The following is an 18,787-nucleotide window of genomic DNA, read 5'->3' on the forward strand; positions in this document are numbered from 1 at the left end:
CGGTTCCCTGCGACCCCGTATGGGACAAGCGGTTCAGAAACTGTGTGTGTGTGTGGTTGCAGTATTTTTGAGTAACATGACATGTTATGAAAGGCCTGTCAGAAGGGAATTGCAGTATGGTGTAAATATAAAGCTTAATTGAAAACTAACTTGTGAAGAACAAAGTTCCAAGAAAGTAAGAAAAAGCTTAGACGTCACAAACTTCAGTATTACATTCACATTCGAAAATGGTTAGGGTTTTTCTTTTTGCAATAAGAGCAAGATAGAGGCAAAGCAGTAGGGCGTGAGGTTTTGTTTGACTTTATTCCATCTGTGTTTCTTGGCACCTTACAGAGACATGAGAATAGTGTACTATGCTTGACAGGCACGATGATAGAGAGACAGGTGAGTGAGGGGCTGAGTGAAAGAAAGCACTATTGAAGCAGAGAGGACAACAGCATTCTCTTCCGATTCTGATCTGCACAGAGTCTCCCCTTGGGAGGACAAAGCAAAGGAAAGTAGAAGCTTGAAAGACACTCGGTGGTATTTTAAGTGTTTGTTCTTAGCGGAACCACCTGGGATTTCACTGCAAGAGCAGACCACCTTATTGCATGCAGCTTGCTGTGGTGTAGTTGAAAAAAGACGATCCCTTTTCACTGAACAACTGTGGGAGTGTGATGGGAAAGGAGGATGGAGAAGCTTCCAGCAGGGGCTGAAGGGATGCATCTGCGGAAAAAGATGAGATGTTAACATTTCCTTTGATGATTTTGTTTTTTGGCACTGCAGTGTCAGTGTAGCCTTCCTTCACTAAAACTGCTTTTACACCGAACTGTACTTTCGTAGTGAATGTGTAAGAGAGAGTGGATAGCCCAACGCTCTCCTTGTGTGAATGACACCTTGTTTTGTATAACACTGCCAGTGTCGGAACTGTATTACCCACCTGACAATTTCTTCCGTTTTGAATGTCGTTGCTCATCTGCACAATCGTTATTGTGCTTACCACCCTCCGGTCGGCAATTTGGGAGCGAGAGAGGGAGAGGAGATCTGGTGGCGCATGTCCTGTCAGTCCATTGTGTTACATTAGTGTGACAACTCAACAGAATATGATGGCACAAGTAAGCAGCACAGGACAGCACAATAAAATTAGCTCCAACGTCAGTCACGGGTTGGATATTTGGCACCAGTGTGATTCTGGCTAAATCACTTGGTGTTTACCACAAGTCTAGGTTTCTACATCTTAACAAGACATTATGGTGGTGTAATGGTTAAATATCTGGATTTATAACAAGAAGCCCACTTATATGTGAAGTACATAGCCTATTCTTGGGAAAATTGCGAAATCAAAATTGTAGCTATATAAAAGTGCCAAGACTGAGAAAAGTATGTTCTAGACAACTGAAAAATCTGGACTAATCTGAGGATACAGCCATAAATCTGAAAAACATTAGGATTAAAAAAAAATTGCCTACTGTTTTATTATTTATTGCATTATAATACAGGTCTCTACTGTCCTGCATCATGACATTTCAAAGTGCAGGTATAAAAGCAAAAACAACCCAGTATCAACCCTCTCTTAAATGATCATAATGAAATCGTAATATAGGTGTTCCCTTCAGGTAATTATGACCTTCAGGAAGATCCAGATTAGCCCTCAGATTTTACTAAGCACAGTGTGATAACCAGTTTCTATATTGTCCCAGTGTTGTAAAAATAGAATCCACAGGAGGAAATACTTAAATATCATGTTTTATAAACATACATACTCATAGTTTAGCACATAAGACAATGGTAAAACACGCAACATTTTATTTTACCACTCATCTGGATCGCTGGTCCGAAAGCCTTTGGCAAATGGATTACTGGCTATCTTTAACTGAGTAATCTAGAAAGAAGGGTAAAGACAAAGACAGTGAAGAAGAAGAGTGAAAAGACCAAAGTGATACTGACAGGAGTTAACATGGAACTGAAGAATGAAATTCAGGTAAACACAAAAACTGCACTAAGAAAGCAGTGTTAGAAGCAAAAATGGAAAGAACAAAAGACATAAAAGGAAGCTACAGATAACATCTTTCTAACAGATTTAAATTACGGAAATAAACTGATTAATTTGGTTGGAAAATGAAACACATGGTAGCATACATAAACAAATTAATTCAGCAGAACCCGTGGTTTTCCTATAAAAACCCAAATAGTGACACTCTTACAGGTGTCCTGTTATTGTGACAGAAACACAAAGATGACAAGATAACATTGAAAGCAAAACGGTCCAGTACCCTGTGGTTCTGATAGGCAGTGACAGCAGTGAAGCGGGTCTCTCTGAAGGTGAATGTCACAAAGTTGCGGTGGACATAGTGGTGGCTGTCATGGCGAGGGTCCACATACACCACATGGAAGCGAGGTTGGTATCGATGCATAGAGTTCAGCATAATCTACACGAACACACACAAGTATAAATAAACAAACTCAGCAGAATGATCATTGTTTCAAATCGTCAAACCGTGAAAATCTTCAAATCTGTCTGTGCACATGTATGCATCTCCCATGTTAGTGACTGTATGTGCACGGATGCATGCGCATGTGCAGTCATCTCTCACATGTCCGTTGTCATCCAGCAGGTTGTTGGTGAGCTTCAGCTGGTCAAAGGAAACAGTCTGCTTCATCCACTGGGCTCCCCTGGCCGGGGAGTCAGGATGGAAATGGACACGTCCAGGCACCACAGCATCTGCCCGCCCCGCCACTAGCCAGGACGAGCTGTGGAATGCATACCTAGGTGGAAAAAATGGGTTGCTGAGCGGCGAAGCATATCTGCAGTCAAGTTTATCTAAATATCGTTTGTTGATTTGAGTTGGGGTCATCTAGGAACAGGCTGACAAAGTTCAAATGGAAATCAAACAGTACAACAGCATTTCATTGTAATTTCCTGTCTGTACGCTAGGCTGAAAATCCTGTGAGTAACCAACTCAGTGACTCATTTTTATGGTTTTAATACTATAGATAGTGAAATACAATCCAATACCATTCTGTCACATGGTTCTCTATACTCTGTGGAAATCTCTTTGGCAATGACTTCTAATGTATTTTTCAGTCAGTGTATCATACAGCATCTTTGTAGCATCATCAGTTAAAGACTTTATGGTATGAATGTAAATCGTATACATAGTAAATGCTGTACATGAATTTAGGATATTATTACTGAAACTGTGAATGTAATTTTTTGTTAGAATTCCATGGGCTGTGTCTCTTCATAGAATAGAAGTGGGATGATCAGGCTTGGTGTCTGTGTGCCTTTCCACGAGTGGGGTAATGAGACTGGGGGTCGAGGCACTCTTAGGCTCTACGGCAGTCTCCCACCTGTATCTCTTATTGTCCACTGGGATGAAGTCCATCAGCAGGACATACTCAGCTGTTGGGTCCATTCCGGAAATCTGCACTTGAAATGTGGGAAACATCCTTCTGCCAGTTACAAACAAATACAATTATCAATAAATGTGCATGTTCAGGGAATTAAAATATGGGGAAAGGCAATAAAAATGATGATAGGTATGTGATATTTTTCAATTAGCAATTGCTTGCAATATTACACAGCTGGCGGTCATACATGCATTTAGTGTGGACAAAACTGAACTCTGACTTATGCGGACAGTCTGATCTCGTCTGTGTACCTGCGTCTCTGTGTCTGTATCTCTGTCTTTTGTACCCCACTGTAAAGAGTCTTTATATTATAGCCACATGCAAAAGTATGTCTTTGTTTTTGTCTAAGACAAGTATCTGGGTGTCTGTGTGTGCGTGTGTATGTCTGTGTGTTTCTACGTGTGTGTGCATGATTGCAGTTTTCTGCATTCTCACCTTCCTGCCTTGGTGACAATCATCTCCATGCCCAGCTGGTCAAACTGCTGCCATAGGGCACTCATCTCTAGCTGAACTTTGATGCCAGCAACCTGTGGAGCTTTTGCACACTTGTCACTGGCAACTGCACCTGCGAGCAATGTGAGCAGGGTTATTAAATGCAAGAGAGACACTTGTGATGTACTGCACAAGAGAAGAGAGATGAATGTAGAAGGGTGAAAAACAAGTTTGGGAAAATGCAGGAAAACATTGGGAAAAAAGCAAGGAGAGTAACACTAAGAAGGAACCCAAGTTTGCATAATTAGTCCTCAAAAAACCTGATCAAACAATTAACTTGAATTATCTTGTTTGGAAATATTTCTTTAATGTGTTGTATGCGGGGGTGCAGTGGCACAGTGGGTTGGACTGGGTCCTGCTCTCTAGTGGGTCTGGGGTTTAAGTCCCGCTTGGGGTGCCTTACGATGTGCTGGCATCCTGTCCTGGGTGTGTCCCCTCCCCCTCCAGCCTTGCACCCTGAGTTGCCGGGTTAGGCTCCGGCTCCCCGCGACCCCGTATGGGACAAGCGGTTCACACTGTGTGTGTCTTGTATGCTTAAAACTAATGGCATTACATGGTGAAACACATTTTCAATTTATACATAAGGTTTTCACATGCCGTTTAACTGAGGTGTGTACTTATTACAGTAAGTCCAAAAATATCTACAATAATATCTTAACTTTTTATATAAATAACATTGCGAATACTTTTGACTTACCCTCATGTGCTGTGTCATCTGCAATGGACAAGTGTCCCATCCATGGTGTATCATGCCTAGCCTACACACCCTTATGTTTCCAAGACAGAAACCGGACCACCACAACCCAGCTTTGGACAAGCAGTTACAGGACAATGAATGAATGAATGAATGAATGAACAAATTAATGAATGAATGCTCTGTCACAGTGTATAGTACAAAGAACAGATGTAGCACATAAGATGGAAGCCCAGCATGCACACAAGAAAACATATTAGTCAGTCAAAGCGGATGGTGGAAAAGCTGTAATAAGTTAAGCAAATGCCAAAATTTTGACTCTATCATGATTAATGAGTCTGTTGATGCTCATAAAGATGGAGCCTGACTACCATTTGTGTCAGTGGTAGACAGGCCCTCCGAGGGAACAATGCACTTAGGAGCATGCCGGCCATCTGTTCCAGAACCATGCGGCGTGTCTCCCTGTCTGTCCGGCTCTGCGTCGCGCTGCTGAAGCCAGGCGGTTGTTGTCCAGGTAGGCATTGCCAGAGGAGCATTGTAAAGCGGTAGGAGATTCGTAGCGTTATGCTGTCCGCTTTCCCCACCTCTTCGGATATCCATCTCAGACTACCTGGAGCTGGAATTCAGTCTGGTAAGTTCACTTCAGGTGTATTAATCTAGTCCGTCTCTGCGTCCTTTTGTGAATTCAAGTCTTCTCTTTCAATGATTTTGGTAAAATAACCAAACTGCTATCAGTTAATTCAATTCCTGTCCAGCTGATCCTAAACTGGAAGTAGAGTCACACTTCCAATGATTTATCCCTGTCTCTGTCTCAGTGTGTCTAAGGTGTCTATCTGTGTGTTTAAGGGTTAGTTCCCAGTGTTCAGTATCCTAATAGATGCTGAAAGTCTATCAGTGTCTAAGTGCAAATGTGAATGGTGCCTCGAACGGGCCTTTGTGTTGTCTTCCAGTGTGGTCTGTGTTGCCCCTGCAGCAATGTGGTCAGGTTCTGGTCCAGACAGAGAGGGAGATCCTGCTCTTTATAGAGGCTGCGGTACCCAGGAGACTTTCAGACCCCCCTCACCTGCCATTGGTGAGTAGTACTCCTCAGCAATCATGAAGAAGCACTTGGTAGTGTGGAGCCCATAATGTACACAATCATACACAGAGGTAATCATACATATTATACATTAATCTGAGTTGTTATTTTGCATCAAGTCTAAATGCTAAAGGTGTCTCATTCCCTCAGTTTGCATCTTGTTCACAAAGCTCATTGTGCTGGAGAAGTGTTTGTTACATTCTGGTCTTTAAAATTAAAATTATTTATAACATAAAAATTCCCTAAAACATATTTTTTTTAAAATTTAAAGTTATTCATTGGTATGGTTACCATGGTTTTAAGAAGGGGAAAGAAAAATATTGTATATTTTATATTCTACCCAGTAAATAATATTTTTATGCTTTGCATACAGTATTTAATATTTTTGTGACTGAAGCCATATTTAATACATTCAGACAACTAAATTTATTTCTGCCAGTGGACATGTATGTAAGTTAATCTATGTGTTAGTAAAGAAATGTCTGTTGCAAGGAATTTCCTTATCCTAATCAATTCCCACAGCAGCTCATTAATCACAGGGATGTATGGTTTTCTGACACTGTTCAATGCTGCTCTAATTGGATTTACTTCTCAAACCTTTCAGGGAGTGACAGCATGTTATTTCTTCCCAGCCTTCTGACCCCAGAAGTAAAACAATGATGATACAGAGTCAAGCCGTGGCCACACAATGGTCAGTTATGGGGACAGAATGGCCCAGGAACTGTCCAACAGTCCCCTCTCCCCAACCGAAGCAAAGCAGAAGATCAGCCCCCTAGCCCTTCCAAGTCCACCTGGATGGATCCACTAAAAACTTTTCTTCCAAGACTGGAGTGGAAGAAAGTAGAAGGGACATTAAAGACAATCTGAAAGTAATGTGGGGAGCACGGTAACGTGGCAGGCTTGACCTGTGCCTGCTCTCTGGTGGGTCTGGGGTTTGAGTCCTGCTTGGGGTGCCTTGTGTTGGACTGGCGCCCCGTCCTGGGTGTGTCCCCTTCCCCTGCAGCCTTGCGCCCTGTGTTGCTGGGATAGGCTCCACTTGGGACAAGCGGTTTCAGTGTGTGTATGTGTGTATGTGTGTGTGTGTGTGTGAAAGTAATGTGGTGAAGAAGAAAAGGTATGAATTCAGTTCTGCCTGTGCTCCTTTGGTTGTCTCCCCCAAAGAAGCAGCAGGTAGTGTGGTGGTTAAGACCTTAAAAGTGGAGTTTGGTATTGGTGGGTTTAAGTCAAAAGACAGGCTGTTAGGAACACAAAGACAGGAGATAGGACTCAAGTGCGGGATTGTTTATTATTTCTCCAAAGGGCAAAGCAAGAATCATGTTCGGGAACAGGCGTGAGTCAATTAATCGAGGCGAGAACGTTGTACTAAGGGACGATCCGCAGTCGTGGTCGAAGGACAGAGCAGCGGTCGAGGTCGGGACGTCAGGACTTGGGGTGAGGAGGCAGGAGCATGGGACGAAGGACGAAAAAAGCAGGTTGTGAATGCAGAGTGGACAGTTTTCTCATAGAGATTCCGCAACCTGGGAGCGGTGGCGTGGCTTCTTTTATATTCCACCCCCGCTGATTCCTGCCACGTGCGGTAGACTGGGTCGTGGTCTGGGACGTGACACAGGCCCTTGTCTTACATGCTTTGAAAACTTACTCCAGGAAAATATGCATATATTTGTGTTACATAAACTGGAGCATTTTTTCTTTGTTTTGACAATAAAAGTCAAATGCTTGATTATGTTTCGGTGTACGCTCTCTGCCTGCAGGCACACTCGTACTCCTGATCACAGCAAGAACATCCGTGTGAAAACTGTAGAAGGAACACCCTATTTTTGTTTGAACTGAGTACAAAGACCTTGCTGTGTGTGTGAACTTTATGCTTTTTCCTTCAAATGGCGCCAAAAGACTTTGTGCAACGTCTACGGCGATGAGCTCACAATGGTCGTGCTGCGGGACAGCATGGACATCTGAACGCACGCACATCCCGCTCCACCGCGGCTTGGCCAAACTTGCGATTGGACAGTGTTGACGGGCACAGCCTAGGGGTATGTGCAGTAGTCCATCCATCTTCCCCCCTCTATAATGAAACTTTCAGCCATTTTGCAGCTTGTCGATTCAATGGCAGTCCTGTTAGACTTGCTCATTAATCACCCCGCATAAAACAACACTGTGACACAAGTGTCTGGTTTCCTACTGTCTTGTTCTCAGCATGTATTAATACTTAGATGTTCTTTGCCAATTTCCTACCCACCTTTCTTTTGTTATGTTAATGAGATATGATTGAATTGTAGTGATAGTGTTTTCACTACCTTGCCTGAAGTCCTTCGAAATTAGTCACACAGTAATCCATGAGTCTAGCTGTTATGTTCGTTGAGGGGTTATATCTTAACAAAGCAGGTCGGTCTGAAATTGTAGAGCCCAACTGGCGTTCTATGTGCATAACCATGTTAACTGAATGAAAGTGACTGCTTTGCAAACTAGCTTGTTTCAAGCACTCTTTGAACTTGTTGAAGGATTACTTTCTGTAGTTTTATCAGTATGTACAGTAAATACTTTTGTAGGTTTGATTGTGTGCCCATAATTTACCTGAATGTGATGAACATGTAAGCACTTTCATAATTATTTCTGCTGAACAAATAAACATATGTATCACACTCAGTATAAATAAACATGAAGCCTATAGCATGTGTGAAAAAAAAGAGCAAAGAGCAGACAGAGCTGGTAGGAAATAGTCTGGATTTTATTGGTCAGGCAAGGGGCAGGGTTGGACTGAGATGTTAAAAAATACAGATTTCTCCTCAAGCAGTAGAGCTACAGAGTGCAATCAGAGCAAACATATCTATATGGAACCCTGGTGGGGGAAGCACACATCTCTCACATGCCATTAAGTCTCATTTAAAGCCAAGAATGCGGTTTGTTAAAGTGTGTTGACAGGCACAGGTACATGCGTGATGGTGAGTGGGTGCGGTGGGTAGGTCGTGGGAGTAGTGAGAAGGCTGTTTAGCTAAGGAGTTGCTCCTTGATGATATCCCCCATTGCTCGTAGCTTTTCAAGTACTTCATCCATTAGGGGTTTCAGCTTTTTCTCCATGTCCTCACGGCCACTCTTTAGGTTGTTCACAGCCTTCACCAGCTGCTCCTTGTACTCCTGGACATAGGGAGCAACCTGTTCCTTTAACGCTTCTACCCGTGTGGTTACCTTTTCACGGATAGCCTCCACGATGGGAATTAACTTGGACTTGGTCTCCTCCACATTGACCCTGATTTTCTCTCTCAGCTCCTCCATCACAGGCTCCAACTTCTTCTTCATGGCCTCCATTTCCATCTTGTGTTTCTCAGCATACTCTTTCACAACAGGTTCCAGCTTCTCCCGGTACTCCTGCAAGTGCTTCTCAATCACCTGGCGCAGCTCCTCACGTTTGGGCTCCAGCTGCTTGCGCAGCTCCTCCACATCATCTGCGATCTGCTTGCGTACATCGGCAGTACCATCCAGCAGCTGGGAGGCAAATGGGGCCAGCTTGTCTGAGGTAATCTTGATGCCGTTCTCTATTTGGTCAAGGGTCTGAGACAGTTGTTCTCTATTGGTGCGCAAAGGGAGAAGAAGAAATAAACTAAGATACACGATTTAAGTTAAGGATGTGGTACAGGAAGATGAACAATATGATGAAGGGGGCATGAGGCAGATTGTATGTAAGAAATTCAATCAAACATGTAGAGCTCAGCTCTAAAATTGATTAAGTGCCTAGAAAGTTAAAGGATGATTCAGAAATAGGACCAAGGGTCACTGCTTTGAAGGTAAGACTTTGAAGACTTGACCATAAAAGGAACATACTTACTTGTATTCCTTGTACTCAGTATTTTCCAGATGCTCGAGAGACTTCTGTAGTGCCTCCTTCACCTGGATCACGTACACCATTAAGGCAGCCTTGGCATGTTCCACTTGAGAGGGGGCGTCACTCTGCAGGAACCGCGCCTGGGTACCTGACGAGTCAAAGCCGAATGCTTTAGATAAAGTACTGACATTGTAGAAACAAGAGACTTGAACACTGGATCAGCCGAGGATGCTGAAGCAGTAAGAAATTCATTTATCGTCAGCTGTATAAGAAAAATACTTTTTGTTTAAGCCTAATTTCTTTGATGTTGAAGTTTGGTATAGTCTGCAATAGATACAACGAATATTTTCGACTAATTTAGTTAATTTGTTCGTCTTTGGCACACATTTAAGGGCAAACAACCAATGACAGCAAATAATGGCAAGAAAAATACAAACCTGCGGCCAGCAGGACCGTTAATGCAAGAGCCACAAATTTCATGGTGGAGCTCTGAAAAAGAGAAAGCAACAGAGGAAGAGAAGATGGAGGACAAACAAAGGGACGGTTTCATCCTCTCAGTTCACATTTGTATTGAGGCGTTCAAAATGTATATAACAGATAATTCAGAGTTTCTAGAAATCTTTCATGTTTTCGTCCATAAATGAAAGCTATGAAAGAGCATATCGGTATTTGTACTGGCTTCCGTGTAGTGTAGACAAATGGTTCCTTTACATTGTATGTAAAAACAGCGCAAGCACACTACATCGGGCTGTTATTTTGTTGCGACATCCCATCAAATGATCTTGTGATTCCCTTTGGGATTATGAAAGGTGCAGCAGTTTTTTAAGCATATATTTATGGGCTCAGTGATAAGATTAGACTCCCCTGCCCCCCACCCCCTGTTGACCACTAATATCACTGCAAAAGTTATCTACCACTGCAGAACATCACACAGGGACTCTGACCTAATGCTCGGCTCAGTCTGATACAATTGCTGCAGCTGTTTACTTGCTAGCCCTTGCTACATTTGCACAGATAAAAGCAGATAGGGTATCAGCCAGACAAGACAGAGGTCAGGTTAATGACCCATGTTACTTCAGGAGACCACCAATCTGCCTGATAGCAATTGCGTAAACCTTCATTGCTTCTTCCCCTCCACCTCCTTTAGCATTTATTTTCTCCCGTACCACGATCGTGGTGGAGAAAAACAAGTTTTACAAGAGCAAAAAGAACAGATGGTGTTAAAGCACTTCTGAGACACAAAACCACAAACTGCTACTTGAGCTGGAAACCCTTGTGATATGCAGTGATTAAATATGAAACAAGTACTTCCCTTCTTTCACGTACTGCATTTCAAGGCTGTAGAACTCACCTGATTCCTGCGCTAAAGTGACACGTTAACACATTGAAGTGACACATTACCGTCACGCAGGAGAAATGAGCGCTGTTCTAAAGCATGCATCTATTGAGCAATACATTTATTGATGCATTCCCATGTATGTCTATTGCAAAGCCCAGAAAAACTTGCCGCTGTCACATTATTGCATCACTAGCTCTGTCAAGGACCAGAGAACAAAAAAAAAAAAAAAACACCCAAAAAATTTGTACAGTATTTGGCTGAAACAGAAAAAGCAATCATCCGCATTGTTATTCATTGTCTGAGTTGTCCTGCTAACACATTTCCACTCTCTTTTCTGCTTTAACAAACAATACCTGGTCTGTATGATTGTCTCATGGTCCCCCAACTTTTGAAAGCATCTCTACTGTTCCTTGATCTCCCTACAGCTCAAGAACCCTCTTTCCACAGAGTGGCTCTCTTACCTGTGATTGCCTGTGTTCTGAAGGTGTGTGAGCCAAGAAGGTGATGATCCACCTTATATAGGCTGGCTAGTTGCAGGAAGGGCGGTACACAATGCCGGCGTGGATGTGGACCTCAGCCCCTTGCCATCCCACTGTGGAACTGTGGAGTTCAAGGGTCAGAAGACCAGCAAACTACCACGAACAAACATGCACAGGCATAGCTCTGCAAGCCCACTCACATGCACACGCACACAGACACAAAATTATATTCAGTGAAACCTCTGCAAGCACCATTGATTCCACAGCAGATTCCAACAAAAACCCGTTGTGGTCTTTAGTAGGTCCTTATGACAAAGCATACAAATCTAACCCATTTGAACCACTTTCAGTATAAGTGCTGACTCAGAGAAACCCCTTGTTAAACAACAGAGGATTATCAAATGATCATTCACTTTTTTCTCTCTTTATTTTCTGCTAAGAAAGGCATCTTTTTTTTTGTGATTTGGTAATTGGCAGGATATATTTAAATGTAAACTAAATATAAACTCAAGCTAAATAAGGTAAGGTATGCACTTTAACTTCAAGATCATGTCTGGACGAATCCTTCACACAGCTACTTCTGCAATGTAGTTTAAATGTTTATATTTATCTCCAAAAAAAAAAAACTACTAGGAAGGTGATTAGGAATCATTGATATTCTGGTAAGGTTTTATACAGCTACTTGAACTATGAACATCGGTGCATAAAGTGGAAAGAAGCAAACTAACCGTACTTAGGAATCACACGTCTGCAACTATGTTTTTTTCTGTTAACATAATGCACACGTTGTATTTTTTATGACACGTATGTCGCTTTGGAGAAAAGTGTCTGCTAAATGAATGGATGTAAATGTAAATGTTAGTATCAAGTTGTCTCGCTTTCCCGCAGGTAATTTACATTCTTTTGAATTTTTTCAGTATCTTTGGAATGTCTTTAACAGCTCATCACACAGTGAACAATGTTTTGGGGAGGGGTTGTTAAACAACTGTGGTCATTCTCACTACAGCTACTGGAAGTATTACAATGGGACATGAAAGAATTACACAAAAGAATACTACAAAGGCTTAACACTCCCAGAGGAAGTTAAGGGACAAAGGGAAGGGTTTTGGACTAGAAGAACCTGAATGCATCCCACCCATCTCGAGAGAATGGTGTGGAAGTTTTATTGTTTATCTTGTATTGAGCTTTGATGTTTTTGTATGTATGTTTTTCGCTTCAGGTATCTCTGTGCCATTCTGATATGTTCAGTTACCAATATTAAAAATGAACTTTATAAATTGAACAAATGATCACGTACATTCTGAAGAAGAATTTTCATAGAAGAATGTCATTTTAAAAACTGCAGTTCTGTACTTTGTGCCCTGTATTGACAGTACGTCTGGCCATTTATCCCTACTTAGCATGCAGAACTATCAACAGGGTCAGATTGCACAAAAATAATTAAAAATATGTGCAACAATCAGAAATACAAGGAGATTTTGGTGACTTTATTTGGCTTCCATTAACAGAAAGGGAGGTATCACAGGCACTGCTTGAGTAGGATCTTGTGTGAGAAAGCACAACAGAGCAATGGATCATTCTGTGATAATCATGGAATGTTGAAACACTGACAGAACAGTATGTTGCTATCACGGCTGGCAGCCATTCTAGGCATGTTCCAAAATCTAACAGGTCAAAGGGCACTGTTGACTTGCTGTTGCCTTTGGACTTTATTTTCTGCTGTCTTTGTATAATTCCAGAAGCTTTTCTCTTATGCAATTAATTCCCTGATGTTTCAAGTAATGGAATAATGGAATTCATTGTCATAAACCTCAGGTTTGTCCTGATCCAGCAAGGGTACCTTTAGAAATGTCATTGTTGATCTTCGTTCATCCGAGAAAGGTAGTTACAGATTGATCTGAGTTACTTTGTGTCACTCCATATGGACAGTGGAATCCCTAACCTTTCAATACTTGTGTTTACTCAATAAAAACATCAGATGGGCTCCAAAACATATGTGACAGACCATTCGATGGAACATACTGCTTTATCTAAACTCTAAACAGCGCAAAAAAAGACAGCAAAAATTGTGCATTGCATCAGTATTATTTTATTGGAATATTGATTGGTAAAGGTTTTTGCTCAGGTGGTCAAGGAAACAGTTTTATTCCTCCTACCTCTTTTCTATTGTCTCTTCATCAAATGCACAGCGGCCTTGCTGATAGCATCAACAGATTGCTGTGTCAGTTTTCCGGCTAAGAAAGATGGCCCTTCCATAACAGCTGCACATTTCTGGCACAAAGTAAAATAGTGGTTAAGGACACTATAGTGTAACATGAAGGCTGCCAGTTCAAGTACCAAAAGGGGCCCTTTTGTTGGATTCTTGAGAAAAGGTGCTCCGTTGTAAAAAAGAAAAAAACTAAAGGTATAATAGCTAATTGTCACTTTTAATAAAACTCCAGTTAAACAGCATAATAATAATAATAATAATAAGAAGAAGAAGAAGAAGGACCATTAGTATGAGACAAGGTGGAATTGTTTGTGTTCTTCCTTCATGCTTCTGCCATAACTTGCAATTTTAAAAATAATGGGAGCTACTTTTTGGATAATTAATCTGGGCTCATTAGCTACTTCTTCCTATTTTTCAAATGACAAAATAATGGTGTACTGCACTCTAGCCTAGACTCTGGGATATCATTTTAAAAAGATCTTCCTGTGAATCCATGTGATTAATTTCTTTCAAAATCTGTTTCCTCACAGTTTCTCTTTCCTGCAATTGTTCTTCTTCCTCTCCATATCTCCTCTGATGGGTTCTGAAAAATCCTTCCTTTTTTATGTTGACAGTGCTTTTTCAACATGCAGTTGCTAAATGGAGCTGCAGGAGACACAAAAAGCTGGATAATGAGTTTTACTATTTGAAATCCCATGAATGAAGGACCAAAGGTTTATGGGGGATATGCCAAGGTTTTCACCCAGCATGCTTAAACTGAACAAGTCAAGGTCTAAAAGAAACTAAGGACTTACATTCTGCTGTAAAACAGTTTTTTGCTGCTGATAAAACTCATGTTATATAAAAATTGATCAGATATTAAAAAACTGAAAAATGTTATGTTAACATTGCAATAATTTGCTTATGTTAAAATAACATATGTAATAAATATTGCAAGAGCACAACTTTTTTAATTTACATTTTACATTTACATTTATTCATTTAGCAGACGCTTTTCTCCAAAGTGAGGTACATCTCAATTAATACAGAGATAAAGTTACATAAAACTGAAAATTGTAATATAAAGTGCAAAATAAATAAATTGCAAATCTTAGGCACATGGGTAGCAGAATAGGACAGCTGAAGGACCCTAACCCTAAAGTACACCCTGTAACATCCCCAGTGCATCTATTTTCTGTTACTTAGTGGTGAAATTTACATATAGAGCTGACCTTTGCACCTCCACCATCATACATCACATCTGAACCTAATGTAGGTCTCTGCTAAGATATCTTATTGTTATTGATATGTTTATAATTGGCTGTTTTTTATCACAACCGGTGTGCCTTTGTGTAGTTGACACTCTTTATCAGCTGATTTGTGTTACAAGAGTCAGCAAGATACTGGGAAGAACAATAAAAATGCATGACTGCACAGCAATTAAATGTTAAAAATAATTTCTGAACCGCTTGTACCATACAGGGTTGCGGGGAACCGGAGCCTACCCAGCAACACAGGGCGTAAGGCCGGAGGGGGAGGGGTCACACCCAGGACGGGACGCCAGTCCATCGCAAGGCACCCCAAGCGGGACTCGAACCCCAGATCCACCGGAGAGCAGGATCTGGTCCAACCCACTGCGCCACCACTTGTTAAAAATAATAACAAATAAAAATGAAAAATCTGAAAAAAAGAAATTTGATATAAAAAAATTAAGGCATGAGATTAAAGCTTTTTTAACCTTAGTGTGTTTTGTAGTTTGTTCCAATTTAATTAATAATTTAGTAGTATACTACAATGAGTTTGTCTCTAGTTGGCAAAAGACATTTCACTGTAGCAACAACCAGCTAGCTAGATGCCCTGCATTAACAGTAGGTTTAACCCTATAACCCTACAAATAAATTCTATATTTAATAACATGAAATATTTTTGAATCAGCTTGATTCTTGTCACATAAAATGACTTCCAATACAACAGATTTCAAAACATACAAACATAAAAAAAGTTCAAGCAGGAACCTAATTTGTGTGTCTCGATGCACAAATGTGCAGTGGCACAGCAGGTTTGGCTGAGTCCTGTTCTCTGGTGGGTCTGGGGTTTGAGTCCTGTTTGGGGTGTCTTGCAATGGAAGGCATCCTGTCCTGGGTGTGTCCCCTCCCTTTCCAGCCTTACACACTGTGTTGCTGGGTTAGGTTCTGCCTCCCTGCGAGCCTGCTTGGGACAAGTGGTTTCAGACTGTGTGTGGGATATACAAACTCATGCTATTTCGTTATGAACTGTTCTCCAACAATGATAGCTTGCTACTATGTACTCCATATAAAAGCTAGATGAACAAGATCTCTGCAGCCAAGATGACCTGCCACTCTGGCTCTTATAGTCAGGCAAGTTTCTTACTCATCTGCTTTTCTCTGAACACATTTACCTGAAATATTATCTCACAGTCGTGACTGGAGGAGGAAAGGTGGCACGGTGTCCTCAGCAAAGATAAGAAATAAATGTGTTTCAGCAGACACCTTTTAAATATTGGTGGACTATTATATTAACTTTGACAGTTTCAGTGTGGAATGTAAATTGAGTTGAATAGAGGGTAATATGCATTCAGAATTTGAATGAGATGATTAATGAAGCATTCGTGTGTTCTCCTAAATTTATTAATCATATAAATCCTGGGATGTTTCATGAAATGTGCGGGTGGTTGTGATGTAATGAAAAGGCACTATGAATACTGAACATCTGACACTTGCATGTATTCTTGAGACTGCATCTGGAAAATGCTTAACTGCCAAACTGAACTTGAAAACCAGCTCAGCCTCTGGCAAAGAGAGGAGCAATTTTGGATGTGGGTAAAGTATCACTCCACACTGCACACTGACTGGGTAGTTTCATAATCAGGTGTCCATAATTCCAACAGACAGGGATTTAAGACAAGCAATCCATATGATGAAAAGAAGTAAAACACTGAAATAGATCTACAATTGTATGTACTTCACGTCTTTATTAAAATTACATTCCATTTACGTTTACATTTATTTATTTAGCAGACGCGTTCCTCCAAAAGCGACATACATCTCAGAGAAAATATGATTTGTAAATTACCTTAGGAGAAAGAGAGACATAGTTGCAGATGTGTTATTCTTAAGTAGGTTGTTTCTTTCCACTTTATGCACCGATGTTCAGCGCACGAGTAGGTGCACAAAGCTATTATTATTATTAAATTATCTCGCAATATTTGTCAGGTGGTGTCAGAATATATAATCACACTTAATTATCCTTTAATGTCTCGTGATTCACATCTCCATATGTTTGATTTGAGTCATCGCGTTCATACACTGCACTTCATTAACCTTTGCTCTGTGCAATGTCAAGATAGCAACCAAAAGACAGAGACCCAGGAACAAGAAAGGGGAACTTCACATATGTTTATAAAGTTTCACATCTCTGAATTCTTAACAATTTGCATAATTATATACAGTCTATGTGTAATCTAGAATATTCTTTAATCTTAGTGAATATTTAGCCAAACTTTGATAAATCAGTGTAATAAACATTACATATTTGTGTGTGTGTGTGTGTGTGTTTGCGCGCACACGTACATGCACAAAGACACTTGCCACACTAAGAAAATAATAACATCTAGTCAGGGCCATCAGTGAGTTCCAAGGATTAGGAAATATAATTTGATTTGGCTGGTCATGAACACCTACACAAGTTCATAAGGGTATTAGACAAGAGACAAACATGAACAAACAAACACCCACACGTATGGAATCAAACAGACAGCAGCACACAACTTATCTAAATCACCCCGCACGCAACACGGATAATTTTTCAAAAAAAAAAAAAAAAAATCATATGATTCTTAATGTTAGCACCGGCATTTGTACAGAAACCTGAGAAAAATAATGACACCGACAGTCCTAACTTCTTGAAGTTTTGAGAACTGTTTTAGTTTTTGTTAACTTTTCAGTTTTGGTCAAGAACTTCTCTGTGACAATGGGCTATCCGATTCTCGCTGTCTTTGAACCCGAAGTCCTTTCCTCTACATGCCAATAGTTAAACACCACACAGCGTCGTTCCAGGAAACACATTTGGCACCGTGACAAATTAAACCTCCCTCCCTAAAAACACGAGTTCACTGGAATCATCCCCCGCAAAATAACTTCCAGTTTTCTGGAGACTGCAGCGGTAGACTGCAAGATGGGAGAAGGTAGCAGAAGGTGCTACACTTTGATCTTAGCCAAAAGGCCAAGGAGCGATAGCAGGTAGCGAGGTAGCAGAAGGTAATTCTCCGAAAGAGCACAATTAACCGAGGAAGAGAAGATGGAAAGGCTGTTTCTGAAACAGCAAAAGTTCGACACACTGGGCTTATACAATGGTGGACCACCTGTGGGTAATTGCGGCAAGTGGTCAGTGAAGGAAAGTCCATGCTGTGAAGAGGTAGTTGCACCTTAGTGAGGTTCATCTAATGAGCTAACAGGCAACTGAGGACCATTTAAATGCAGATAAAGTGGCTCCGCAGAATATGAGCGCAGGGGAAGCAGACTGCAGCTTTGATGTGCGTGAGTGTATTAGTGCCGAGGGGTGGGGGTTTTGAGCAGTGGGTGAGCAGGTAGGCAAAATGGTACAATTTCTACCTTTGTACCATGAAAGGATGTTTCCTAACTGTAAACATCTAACAAAAGCCTTGAACTGCTCCCCCATTTTGCGCCTCAAATGTCTGGATGCAATCTGTTTTTCCATTAAAATTGCATTAATATGACTCTGGAAAATTGGATACGCTTCAGCCCATAACAACTATAAGCAACACAACATAAGCTGCAGAGTTCCTCAGATAAAATACATCCATAATGACTGTCTGGGCTGCATGTCATTGATTTTATTAGTGTGGATGGTTTTTGTCATAATTTTGTTGCTTAGCCACTGTTTGTCTAAAGCTTTTTCTGTTTTTGGAGCAAATTGAATTACTACCTTTCTTTGGGGAACAACAGCTGCAACTTTAAATAGCAGATGTCTTCACATTCTAAACTACTGTGCCACTATGATGCCCCGTGGCCCCGTGGCCTACAGCTGATACTGATTGATACTACCTGAGTTTTGACAGCATGCGAATGTTATGCCATAATTTGCATTTTACATTTATCTAAACAAAACAACTAAAAATTACACTGATTCTGTCCACCTAGGAAATAATTTTCTCATTAATATGTTTGCGTAGTAGGTGCTTTTTGGTGATGCGACAATAAAAAATTATTGATTTATACCAACCATATTTAAATGTTTAAAAAATTATTTTGTTGCAACAATTGGGATTAC

The 18,787-nt window shown here is 40.9% G+C and overlaps 2 protein-coding genes across 2 annotated transcripts; both read right to left on the minus strand.

Moving 5' to 3' along the window:
• Positions 1-1,789: 1,789 nt before the first annotated feature.
• Positions 1,790-4,619, minus strand: LOC108927237 (T-box transcription factor TBX1-like). Its single transcript, XM_018740397.1, has 6 exons — positions 4,580-4,619; positions 3,826-3,955; positions 3,331-3,432; positions 2,574-2,745; positions 2,253-2,408; positions 1,790-1,861 (listed from the first exon to the last, which is right to left on the minus strand). The coding sequence occupies exons 1-6, from the start codon at positions 4,617-4,619 to the stop codon at positions 1,790-1,792; spliced, it is 672 nt and encodes a 223-aa protein (XP_018595913.1).
• Positions 4,620-8,358: 3,739 nt separating this feature from the next.
• Positions 8,359-11,316, minus strand: LOC108927234 (apolipoprotein A-I-1). Its single transcript, XM_018740393.1, has 4 exons — positions 11,272-11,316; positions 9,909-9,960; positions 9,475-9,619; positions 8,359-9,216 (listed from the first exon to the last, which is right to left on the minus strand). The coding sequence occupies exons 2-4, from the start codon at positions 9,949-9,951 to the stop codon at positions 8,640-8,642; spliced, it is 765 nt and encodes a 254-aa protein (XP_018595909.1). The 5' UTR covers positions 9,952-9,960; positions 11,272-11,316; the 3' UTR covers positions 8,359-8,639.
• Between the last annotated feature and the right edge of the window lie 7,471 nt (positions 11,317-18,787).

The sequence above is a fragment of the Scleropages formosus genome, chromosome 10 (genome assembly GCF_900964775.1).
Source record: "Scleropages formosus chromosome 10, fSclFor1.1, whole genome shotgun sequence".
Lineage (NCBI taxonomy): Eukaryota > Metazoa > Chordata > Actinopteri > Osteoglossiformes > Osteoglossidae > Scleropages > Scleropages formosus.

Bases quoted from the DNA above. Each gene is read 5' to 3' on its own strand.
- LOC108927237 (XM_018740397.1), bottom strand. From the start codon at position 4,619: ATGGGACACTTGTCCATTGCAGATGACACAGCACATGAGG. The intron at 3,956-4,579 runs GTAAGTCAAAAG...CATTGCTCGCAG, and splicing joins AGATGACACAGCACATGAGG to GTGCAGTTGCCAGTGACAAG. The intron at 2,746-3,330 runs GTGGGAGACTGC...TTTTCCACCTAG, and splicing joins GTGGACAATAAGAGATACAG to GTATGCATTCCACAGCTCGT.
- LOC108927234 (XM_018740393.1), bottom strand. From the start codon at position 9,951: ATGAAATTTGTGGCTCTTGCATTAACGGTCCTGCTGGCCGCAG. The intron at 9,620-9,908 runs GTTTGTATTTTT...TTGACTCGTCAG, and splicing joins AACGGTCCTGCTGGCCGCAG to GTACCCAGGCGCGGTTCCTG. The intron at 9,217-9,474 runs GTAAGTATGTTC...GCGCACCAATAG, and splicing joins ACTGAGTACAAGGAATACAA to AGAACAACTGTCTCAGACCC.